The 12803-nt window shown below is 36.1% G+C and overlaps 2 protein-coding genes across 2 annotated transcripts in view; one reads left to right on the forward strand and one right to left on the reverse strand.

The window, feature by feature from the left end:
- SYN2 (synapsin II) overlaps nt 1-12803 on the forward strand; it is a 192623-nt gene that overhangs the window by 107757 nt on the left and 72063 nt on the right. The window lies entirely within an intron of this gene.
- Nucleotides 1-12803, reverse strand: part of TIMP4 (TIMP metallopeptidase inhibitor 4) — a 30358-nt gene that overhangs the window by 7444 nt on the left and 10111 nt on the right. The window contains exon 2 of the mRNA XM_009930933.2: nt 3074-3171. Within this exon, the coding sequence (XP_009929235.1) occupies nt 3074-3171 (98 nt within the window). The remainder of the gene's footprint in view (nt 1-3073; nt 3172-12803) is intronic.

The raw sequence follows: 12803 nt of genomic DNA on the forward strand, positions 1-12803 counted from the left end.
CCTGAAAATGAATAACAAAATCATATTTAATATTTCTCTCCAAAAATACCAATGCTTTAATGCTAAGCCTAATGCACTGGATTTAAAATAACAGAAATACAGTTTTTGTAACAGGACTAGCATAAACCAGCCACACTAACATTACATGTCAAACAGCCCAGAGAGTAATATAAAAGAGAAACAGCAGCATTTTGCTGAATTTACAGTTGCAGTAAAGTGTAACCTCTATAGGGTCTGTGTTTCTTTTCCAAGAGGGGAGAAGAATTGCTGAGGGAAGTGTGAACACGTGTGTGGCTTAAAAAGTATTCACCAAAACTAATACTGAGTTGATAATCATGTTTTAGCTTGATAGATCTTACAGCTCAAAAGACATGATTACCAAGTCTATTCTTACTTTCTATGTTATATAAAGCAAATTCTTAGCATATCCCCCCAATCCTGTGAAGGTGTATGCACAGGGTTAGCCAGAAACACGTGATCAGTGCCATCGGACATTAAAAGGACTGTTCGGTTTATCCTCACTGCAGGTCATCAAATTTACAATATGAGAAATCGGTCTGTAAGCACTCAAGAAAGACTCTTAACAGTGAAAAGAGAATATTCTACTATTTGACATACACTGTTGATTTAGGTTCTTTTAAATGTTATCATTCTGTGTCATTAGGCAGTCTGTGAATTGTCCCGCTCCATGGAGGTGGCCAAATCTGACTGATTGTATACAACATTATATTATTTTAATTGATTATTTTACACTTACCAAATGCTTACAAGCATGAGCTATTTAAAATTCCTCACTCTATCTTTACTTTTTTTAACTTGATGCAGACTTTACAGTGTTATCCATAACACTTTCCTATTGAACTTCTGTTGACTTAAAAGTGAATATTTCTCAGTGATTTTTCAGTATACCCTGTCCTGTTTAATTTTTACGTGTATGCTACCTCTGAATGATGTGCTTAGAATATAACAGGTTACATCACTCTGTCAGTTCCTGTATGATTTACCAGGCACAGGCAAAGTTGCCTTCATGGATTTGTTTCGGTGCCACACTGAGTTTACTAGCCATCCCACAAAAGATTTGCAGTTTACAGAAGCTCCTGTTTGCTCGCCTGCTCTGTGTTGTGGAGATTTCAAACAAAAATCCTTTTATTGTTTTTGTTAGAGATGCTGAGCAGGGCGCGGGGTCCCAACACAGCTGAGCAGCCTGCGTGCGTGGGTGGAAGCCTCAGCTCCTACCTCTTCTTAACTCTCTTCTGGCCAGAGGCAAGAATTTGAAGGGTGGGACTATTATGACCCATTTGTCTTTAGTCTAAGCTTGTATGTAATGATGTAGAGGATCTTTTATTAGAAAATAAAACTCTCTGGTTTGTCCAGTCCTAGCTGACTTGCCTTCTGAAGCTTAGTGGAATTAGAGATCTCTTACTGATGCCTGAGTTTTGATTAGGCCTCCACTTACAAAAATTTGGCAGAAGCTCTAAAGCAGCTCCAATATATGAATGTATTTCAGAGATTCCGGTGTGCTGTTACTGAAGAACATGATTATAGACTGAAAATAACAACATGGACTAGACTTCTTTTTTTTTGCTGAAGTATAAGATAATTTGCTTTTCTACAAGGTTACTGAAGTGTTGCAGGGGAGCAACAGGATATTGAAGTGCTAATGGAAGGAAAGAGAATTGCTCTGGTACTTATATACTTATTTCTGTAAAGAAACATTTGAAAATATCCTTAATAGTTTATGAAGACAGAAAGTGGCAGATGGTGAAGAGTTTTGGGGTTTGTTTTAGCAAGGTAAAAAGAATTGGCTTGTTGAAATTGCTATAAAACCTTAACAGCAGTCAGGTGTGATAACTATCTTTGTGAATATTTTGAGATATTGTTGTTTACCATGCATTTTTCTTAATAAAGCTCCTGTGAGGTGATCTACTGATACAATTTGAAGGATTAAAATTTTTTTGGAAAGCACGTAGCCATCCATAATGATCTACTTAAGTGTTCCCAGTAAATGTAATAACACAAATCAATACAAATAGTACAAAATAATAGTCTATGAAAAATGAGAGATAAAACCACCTAGAAGACTTAAAACAAACCAAACAAATGAAACCCCTCACCAATGCACACTAACACATTTTAATTGAAAGACACTATCTCTCTTTTGCGTATTCCAGAAACAGGTAGATCATGACCTTTTTTCCATCAGTGAGAGACTGATGGTGAGTTGAATGCGATCAAGATATTTCTTCTTGAAGTACAGTAATGAATATGTCTCCTTATTGGAGCTGAACAAATAATGGGAAAATCCTGTGAGATTCTGAGTGACTGTATTTTTGGGTGCTCCCACTCTGTGTTTGCTTTCCTAGCAACATTCATACAAATAGATTTTTTGTTTATATGAATATCAGGGAAGGACTCCTGTTTCTGCAAATATCCCTATTCACTTATGAGCAAAGGTCCTTGCTATTTCAGCTGGAAATGCTTTCCTCTGGTTATAAAGTTTGCATCATCCAGCCAGAGATTTGCAGTATCATAATGCAACATAGGTGATCAAATATCCATCAGAAACAGCATATGTGTATTGAACACCATTCATAGACTGAAGTAGGTTTTCATAAAGTCCTCATAAAGCAATTGCGAATAACAGAAATTTTTGTCAAAATATAGTTATTTAGCAACCAACTCATTAATGTCAGAACAGCTTTCTTTTCTTTCTCTTTTCTCTTTTCTCTTTTCTTTTCTTTTCTTTTTTCTTTTCTTTTCTTTTCTTTTCTTTTCTTTTCTTTTCTTTTCTTTTCTTTTCTTTTCTTTTCTTTTCTTTTCTTTTCTTTTCTTTTCTTTTCTTTTCTTTTCTTTTCTTTTCTTTTCTTTTCTTTTCTTTTCTTTTCTTTTCTTTTCTTTTCTTTTCTTTTCCCCCTTTTTTAGTCCCTACTTTGAATTATTCCGTGTAGTTTACCTGGGTCTAACCACGGACACAGCTGGAGCCTTTTCCAGCTTAAAGCACCTGGGGCAAAATTGTAGTCATGTACATAGGTTATCGCATTGAACTTCAAAATAGCTAAGTGATTCCATGTACCTTTATTTGTTTGATTTCATACCGGATCATTTTGTGGGTATCAAGAGGATCATCACTGGCAGGAACCACCTTTTCACTGGATATTTTTGCTCGAATCACTGTAATAGAGAAAAAGATTTTAATGCAAATAAGCATATATCTCATTTTACAAGCAATAGCAAAAATTATATTGATAGATTTTAGCATTGTTTTTACACTTTAGCTAGAAGCAGATTTTAAGGCTTGTTACTATAAGAACACTAGACTAAGTTAACTCCTGAAAATAAAAATAAGTTGTCTGTCTGTGATATAAATCTGAATTTCCATGAATCTGGAAATCCAGATTAAGTTACTGCTCGGTTTTGACAAAAACTGTCCATCAAAATCTTTGAAAAACTTGAATCCCATAAAATTTTATAAAACACCCATCATTATAATCAATGAGCAAATGAAAGGGACACTTCTGTTGATGACAGAAGAATTGTTGATCAATTAATTCAGCTTGACGTTAACACTCTGAAAGATGGTGCCAGACAAGATTAAAGCATCCGTTTCATGCATGAAATCAGAAGACAAGAACAGTCTTTCATTCACTTTTCTGAGACTATAACTTTTTAGCATTTTTCTTAATGTAGCACGTCATTAGTTGTGTTAACCTGTATAAATTAATTACTCCCTCTTTTGATACTTTTTATTTACTTCCTATTCTTTAAACAAGGAAAGTATGAGATTTTATGAAAGAAGAAATGGTTTATTTTCCTGTCTGTTTGAGGCACCTTGCTTGTATATGCTGTTTAAAATATACCAGGACTATTAGGCACAGAGAGTAACAAGATTCTAAGAATGTGGCCAAAATTTCTCTGGGACTTCTATCCACCAAAAGTACTGAGAGAGTGCTGGTTTTGCTCAGTTCTGGATGGCTGCTATCACAGCTCCTCTGCAGATGTAGTACTTGTTAGAACAAACAATCTGCATCTGCATGGAGAGATACTGGCAAAGGCCGGAGCAATCAACAGTCGAACGCCACTTCAACTGTTAAGTCCAAGTCGCAACTGGGCAGAGGTGGATCTGTGCAAGGACATCTGCATCTGTAGGTACGATAGAGACCAGAAAATAATCTTCAGTATGAGGGCAACTCTGAGAGGCCTTCTTTTTTTATTTTGTTTTTATTTTTCATGATGAAAGGAACCATTCTATCAAATTAGTGTGAAACAGGCATGACGTTTCATAGAATCAGCTAGGTTAGAAGGAGCCTCTGGAGGTCTAGTCCAACCTCTGCTCAACTTGAATCAGGACACTCAGGGCCGTCCCCAGCTGAGTTTTGAGTTATCTCCGAGGATGGAGATTCTGCAGCCTCCCTTGGCCCCTGTTCCAGGGTTTGACCACTCTTACAGTGAAATCCTCATACTTCTCGTTCACTGAAAAAAATATCAAGATGATGCAGAGGAAAATCTTTCGGCATCAAAATCAGGCTTTTCCCCCAAAAGCATTTCTTTGATAGATTGACCTCTAAACATCATATCTAAAGAAAAATAATAAGAAACCCAGATTGTAATTTTCCTTACAGCCAAATAGAGGTCACTCCCATCTAATAATGGGCAATTCTCATTTCCTCGCTTATTAGCAGAGCAAACTAAATGTAATAATCAGCACGATGCAGATGCCTACAGCTTCAAAGCTTGAGTCCTCTATCTTTTAGCACAATGCTCCCTCCTCCCAAGCCATTTAAACTCATTTAAAGAACTCCTTTAAAGGAGCATTCTAGACTTATGGGTTGGATTGAAAGGAGAGAGTTCTTTTAAGTATGAACAGCAAATTCCTCATTTCAAATGGTAAGTGGCAGCATCTCTTTAATCATCTGCAGATGTGTTATGTTCCCACAAATTAACAGTACTCCTTAAGTGCTTTGATCTAATTCCAGATAAAAAGTATTGTGGATTGTGTGTACTATACTGCTGGAAAGGTCAAATTAGAATCATGTTGTTTTGTTTTGCATTGCTTTCCACTGCATCATTACTTCCTAAAAAAAGGTTTTCTCATTAAAGAGTTCATTCAATATAGAAGGTAAGGGGTGAGACAACAGTTGGGAGCTAGCTCCATTATTTTCTTAATACCATAACATGGTTTGTATGCAGGAAATCTTTTCCTGCCTACCTAATGTAGACATTTGTAGGATAATTAAAACTACTTTTCCCCTTGCGTTTAATATTGAAATGTTACTCATTTTCATATTTTTTATTAAATTCTGCTTACTAGTGTCTGAGAGGAACATTACGGATGATCAATGATAGCTCAAAGGGTCTCCATGGAGTTATGCAAGGCTGAAAGTATAACATTTGGGGGTTTGTCATTAAGAGAACTTTTTCTGGGTGTGTAGAAGAAAATGAAAACTATTTTTATGTTGTGTGTGTTTAATTCATTTGTTTGTTTAAGAGAAAGCTTCCAGATGGTGAAGGAAGACCAAATTGAGATCTTTTTTTTTTTTAACGACAAGAAAGTTTTATTGTTACAGGATGTCTAAATCTTTAGTTATTTGGGTTTTACTTTTCTATTCTCCTGAAATCAGACTCAAATGCACACGGATCTTTTGGGGCCTGTTAATCCTTCTTGGTTTTCTTTTTTCTGTGCTTTAATATTTTTTTTGCAATCAGTGTCGTCTAGCTGTCTCCTAAAACCTCTTATTCATGTGGTTGCTTCTGTTTTTAACCACAAGCACTTCCTGATTGAGCATTCCTGGGCCTGGCCATCTCCCTCTCTTCACTCGTGGTTATAAGTTAGGATTCCTCCTAGTCTGCACTTCTTTTCAAGAAATGGTTTCAAGTATACCATGGCTGGCTTGGCTTCTCCTCTGTTTGACTGAGAACAACCTCTGGCTGTTTAGTGCAATAATGTCATTTTAGCTGTCAGAAGGTTATTGGTTACTTATGAGGAATTTACATATATGAAATACATATGCGTAGCCTTCATATTCTAATGCCAGTGATTCAGTCTGCCTCAAATTCGTTCTGCATTAAAAATATATGTGGTTTTTCAAAAGCCGTTCACTCTAATATTTCAGTAGTAGGATGTAGCATTTCTGCAGAACTCATATTTTGTAACTCGTGGTGCTTTTATAAAATTTAACCTTCTATGCCTACTTTGCAGCTGAAGGTTGTCTCAGGTGACTGAGCTGCAAGGAAGTTAACGTGATCACAGCCATGCAGGGGGCAGGTGGAACAGGGCCTCAGAACAGAAATCGTACTGGCAGTTCGTGGCTCCCACGCTTATGCCGAGTCCATAACGTCAAGTTGCTGCCTCTGTGAGCAGCTGCTGCTTTGGTGACTAGTGTCACAGCGTATTGCAGTTATTGGAGGACAATGTTCTAGTTAGTAAGTTGGCTTGGCTATTGGGTATTCATTATTGGAAGTGTGTTAAGAATATTTTGATTCCTTCTTTCCTGAATAATAATAAACATCTCCCAACCATTTCTACGTCCACAAAACTGGGTAAAGGACAGAACTGCCTGATTATAACATCGGATATATTTGTGTTTATAGAGTCAGGAGAAAAGTGTCGGGGTTTATGCAATACAAATGTGTTTATATACGATAAGGGTAGAAAGTTAGGCATTAACTGCATCTTTCCGAAACCTGGGTGATTTCTCTCTGAAATTAGCTACACTAATTATTTACCTGTAAATAAACTGTACCATCACCTTGTTTATGAGAGGTTTTAATGTTCATGAGGAACTACTTCTCCTAGGGGCTTGTTTTAAAAGAAGTTCACTGCCATTAGATTAATTTTACCACACTACGGAGACATATGCAATGAAATACGAGCATCTTTTTCACAGAAGAGGAGACACAAAGAATCGAGCAGCACACTGAAGGCCCCATACCAAGTCAGAGATATCGATGGAGTCAGAATAAAGTACATCCTTGCGCTTTGTCCACTGAAATTCTGATGTTCCCTAGAAGTAGTACCTTTTTAGACTCTGGAGTTATTTCTAAGGCATTAACAAAGGGAAAACTGTTTAGTGAAGAATTACTGTCGTTGTTACAAGTTAATATTATTAAATAATTTAGCCTTTATGATACTATTTTATATAATATTATTATACTTACACACCTATTGATCACAGAACTATTATTTGAAGAGAGGCAACTTTACTCAACAAAATTAATCGACTTTATTACTCCTTCAAAAAGGAAAACAAATTGGAGTTCACTCTCCAGATTAACTTTATTATCCTTAAGAAATAAGATGTAAGGGAGAAGGTAAAAACTGATGAATAAATGAGATCTTTTTTCCCCAGTATCTGTTAAATATCAGTAACTATATAATGAAAAATACTTACATAGGAAAATATTTAAGATATTACTGGACATAAGAACAAGAAATCATAATTGCTTATGTGCACTGTTATTTTAAATATGTAAACCTAAAAATAAACAAAATATAAGATTAAAAATATTCCTAGAAAGAGTGCAGATTTTAAAGATGGGCAGATAGGGAGCCAGACACTTGGAGCTTTGAAAATCTCTTTTGTCATCTGTTTGGACTCTAAAAACACTCAAGCTACACCCTGAACAAAGTTGTCAAGTGTGTTCAGGTCACAGTACTACGAGATATACAGACTACTATTGAACTGTTGTTTTACTTAAGTTGGGTTTAGTTCAGTATTTTTTTTTCTGAGGTTTTTTTTTCCTATCAGAAGAAAATATTTCACTGTCTTCTAGAATTAGAAGAGATTTATAGATTATTATCACGATGGATGTATCCAGTTTGAAATACTAGCTGCACTGGAGTTTTCATTGTATCAGTGATAAACTATGTAATACCTACGATTTGTAAATGAATATATTTTTGGTTAGGGAGTTGCAGCTTAAAGCAGAATTCCTTAGTTAATGAGCTCCAGTCCTTCAGCAATAGGTATATTAATGAATAGAAGGGCAAGGTTGTCTAGACTGGGATGCCTTAGCTGCTTTTTGTAAAAATAAGGGCTAAATCCTGTCCCTTAGCCTTGCAATAGATTCTGAGGTCCAGGAACAAAGAAGTGTGGTTCTGCATGCAGAGGAGGCCGTAGTACCGGGGCTGTGCCAGCCGTTTGTATTCCTGGTTTGCCCTGGGATTTATCTCCTTTTATGCACCTCTAAGGCCACTTGCAAATTTTAGAAAAGGCGCATCCATCATTGACGCTGCATCAAAAATAGGCAGCTCCCTGAACTGCAAATGAAAGTCTCTGATTTCTTCTCCATCCTTTCTGCTGAATATTCTTGCTGCTTGGGGTCAGTTAGCCCTCATTAAGAAAATAAGAGCAGTGAGCCCTGACATCTCCAGATAATTATATCCCTTTTGGATTTGAGATCAGAACTAGGAGTAGCAACACCCTTCAAATAGGCATCTTGAGGAAGAATCTGTTTCAGTTATAGCTTCCAGTTCACTTCAGACTAAGTTTACAGACTACAGCATAGCTATCTGAATAGAAAGTTAATCTTTATCACTTTTAAGCAGTCTTTCTCTCAAGAAATCAGTCAGGAAAGTTTATTTCATATCACACAGGTTTATAATCAAAATCAGCTTTGCTACAAAAACCTCGAAATGAGATTTAAAAAACTATGTTGACAGAAAAAGAAAGATGTAAGTTACTAAAAAGTTATGAACCAGGCTGCAAATGACTCATGCAGCTCTTTTTTTTTCTTAAATTTTATTGCCTCAGTTTAGCCCTTTCATTTAATTACCTAAAATAAAAGGAGTGATTTTTCAGCACTTCTTTCTACCTGTCTCTTTAATGTCTGACACTTCAGTCAAGCTGCTGCCAGATGCTATTGCTCTTATAGGGACAAGGAATAGGTGGTACAAGGAGAGGGATCTAAATAAAAGTGTATTGTTGTTATGTGGATGGCTTGAACATGGCATCCCAAATATTTATGGGAACAGATAGAAGAAAGCATCCAAATGTGCAAAAATAGAAAACAAAAGTGTTTTTCTGAAATTATATATTGGACAGAGTATACAGTATGAAATAAAGCCGAACCTTGGACACATAATATGTACGTACATAATTTTGAAGGTCCCTATATTCAAATGAACGTTTATATATAAAAATGTGTCCTTTCACCAAAAGGAAAACATTCACATACACAATATGCAGCTGTTTCTGCTAACCCTTCTACTCTAAGTTTACTTAAAACTTCTATCTACCTATCAGAACTTTTTTTCCTCTTTGGGGTGCAGTAGCTTAAACTTGCTACCTAAATGTCTCCAATTCCTGGAGATTCACACCCAGAATATGGGTCAAGGGAAAATACCACAGTGACAACTGCAGGAGCCCCAACCACAGAGACCTTGAGTCTATTCAATTCAAAAATTCTTGTCCAAAAGTCGTGTTGACTTTTGGGGGGAGGAGGGTTTGGGTTTTTTTAATCAAAAGCCTATATATAGACTCATTTTTCTCAAAAGAGGTTAATGAAGGAGGTTTGCTTTTCTGGATTTTGCCTCACTACAAACACTTTCGTGAGATCCAACGCTATTTTATATATCCAAAGGAGGTAAATACCACTACTACAGAAATTGCAGTAATTCTTATTCAGTTGCCTCTGTTCCTGCACTTCAGCAGTTCTGTTGTTCTGATCATAGGCTACTGAAAACATGGTTGGAATATGACAGTGGCTCTAGTGCATCTTGGGTTTATACGCCCACTGAAAGCATTTATCAAAAGAATATTCAGGAGAACAGAGTCCAAGTTGTTTGAAGCTGTAAAGGTCAAGTTTCTGGGTCCAGCGATCTAAAATAATTGCATAGTACAGCAGGAAACAACTGAAATGAATCTGGGCTTTGCAGGCTGTATAGGGTTGCTGTGTGAAATGGCTTTTTCTGTTCTTGTGATGATATGCTTGTATTACTTCCAGGCGTATACTTTTTCCTTCATTCTGAGATCTCCACTCTTCGTTCTGAATAGTGGAGAGGAGAAGGGCTTCTTATGAAACATTTGTAAAACTGTATTTATACTATTTTGTATTTATGCTCTTTTTGTAACCCTCACTATGAAATGGGGGTTATCTTCCTACTTAGTTGGGTGTATCAAAACAGAAATTCATAGTAAATCCTCAGTTTACCTGGTGGTAATTCTTACTGGTGCTAATACAACTTTATACCATCTGATAAAGATATGCCTGTCTGTTTTTAAGAACATAGACTCCTCATGTAAATTAACTATAAAAGGCTTTCTTAATTTTATATGCCTTAATTTATTTTGCAGTATCATAAGGGAAACTTCCAGAATTGATGCATTAACTAATCAGTGACATAATACTGATGACTTTCATTCAAATATTGGGATAAACGACTTTGAAATAACTAGAGACTGCAGTACAGTATTGGTAGTGCCACAGGTTACATTACAGCAGAACAAAACTCAGACAAGAGTTGTCTGTTAGCAAACAGTTCCAACCAAAGGATAGGTGATTATCTTCAGAGCGTTTACCTATAGGATTAAGAAAAAAAGAGTTTTATTAACACCCTGTCACTCTTTCTCTATTAGTGATCAGCACAATCCAGGACCGCCCCCTTCTTGTACTATACAAGTACTAAAATATTTTGTATTCTGTAAGAGACAAATGGGGGCAAATCTGGTAATGAGATTTTCAGCAGTGCCCACCTTCAGTTTTGGAGGTGAGTTAATTCAGCAGATTCAGTACACAGAAGGGACTGTAACTCATTCCTCCTTATAACCAAGGAGCTGCTCCAGGTGGAATTTCTGTTCGGAGTAGTCTGGCCAGCATACACAATTGCAGGTCAGATTTGCTTCCAGTTTAAGTCAGGCATCTATCTGTAACTGGCCAAGAATTTAAATGCGAACAGCCAGAAAGCAAACTAACGAAAAGACTGTGAGCAGAACTGGCCTCACCTACCGTATTCACCTAACCTCAAGTTATGGTAAAATAATGCTAGGAGTCCAAGAGAAGGTCCAAAGACAGGGTATAGACACAGTATTTCATTTACCTTGTCTGTGTCTAGATGCCATAGATACTATACCCAGTATATTACGGTCCAATCTTACAAACCCGTGGTCTCTTGAAGAAGAATACTGGCACGTAATGCTATCAAAGCTGCCAGAGGAACCCAAGAATACAGTTTTGAATACTTGGGTTCCATGAGGACAGAGATATGACAAAAAAAAAATATTCTTTAGATTGGAAACTAGATATTTGCTTAATTTTTCTTGCAGAGAGGGAAAAGAGTCAGCAGGCAAGGAGAATAATCTTAACCTCAAAAAAGGAGAGGAATCTGCATGGAATTGGTCACAACAGACAAAAATTAATGAACCCACTTTAAAGCAATACTGCACAGGATAGAAAAGATAGAAGAGATAGCTTCGGTAGAATTCTAAATAAAGTAGTGTGTATTGGCCACTGATTTATATTTCTTACAAAACCTCTAAAATGTACGAGAGGTTGTAAATGTCTTACTCCATACTTTAAAGCAACTGTCCCATCTGTACAGCATTACCACCTTCCCTATGCAACTCTGCCATATTTTTAACTAGATATGCTAAATTGTTCAGTTATGTAATAGACTTACTTGCCACATTTGCTTATTGTAATGCTTTGAGTTTGACCAAGGAAGAAACCAAATTAACTTGCTTAAACATTCATGATTATGTATTTATATATCTGTATATGGAAAAGATTATAATTTCTCAAAATACTTATGAAAGGAAGAAAGAAGTATTAGCAACACAAAAGGAGCATCCTAACTTTGGTTTAAACTCACAGGTATCACTAACACTGCCAAAAGAAGGCAATTTGTCCAAAAGAAGGCAAATGTTATTGATTGTTTGACATTAAAATAATGTTTTAAAATAAGTAAATACCTAATGTGTAGCTCTGCATACACTGATATTTTCAAAGCAGATTATTTTAGAGACTTAGAAGTAATTTTTAGGAGAATTAAGATTTTTATTTCATTTTCATTTCAGTATTTGATTTGCATTTGCAAAATTTCCAGAACAATTAGCATTAATGCCATCTCAGTTATTTGAAATCTCTAAAAAATAGAGGTGTGAAATACAGTAGATGTGTCTGTACTGCATATAGGTACTTGAGCATTCCCATACTGTTCACTTAGTGGGGGAATATGCGTATCCATTGATATGGTAAGTAGTTGTGGAAATCTTTGCATGTGTTACATATGTCGCTTGGAGCAGGGATCACGTCTGCTGTGTTTTAATGAAACAAAGTAATGGGTAATACTATCAAGTGCCAGTACCATGAGAATAATGTTATGGCTTAATAAGTTGCCCTTAACCTGAAATGTTTAAGACCTTTTCAAAGCAAGTCCCTTAACAGCAAATATTCTGGTTTCTCTGTTCATGCTGAAGGATTTGCCAACTATAGTCTCATAAAAATGCCATTATTTTTTATCCTGTTCCCATTTATGATTTTTGTCATTTTTCTCTGCTCTGAGTCCAAAAAAGGCTCTGCTAGTGCTATAACTCCATTTCTTGTATTTTGAGTCAAGATGATCTGTACTGCATGCAAAAAGGCCTGTACTCTATGTTTTGAAAAACTACTCTACTTTTTGTTGCTTCAGTTACTCGGTTTTCAACTTGGAGGCATGTAAATCCTTACCTTTCTTTACGATAAGTAACCTGAGTTAAATTCCTAGGCAACTTACACTTTTGCAAATTGACTCGAATTTATGTGTGATCTTTCAGAATCTAGTTGTTATGGATTTATTTAAACACTGAAAAGGCTTCATCTCCTGTTCA

This window comes from Haliaeetus albicilla, chromosome 24 (assembly GCF_947461875.1).
Source record: "Haliaeetus albicilla chromosome 24, bHalAlb1.1, whole genome shotgun sequence".
In the NCBI taxonomy this organism is placed as follows: domain Eukaryota; kingdom Metazoa; phylum Chordata; class Aves; order Accipitriformes; family Accipitridae; genus Haliaeetus; species Haliaeetus albicilla.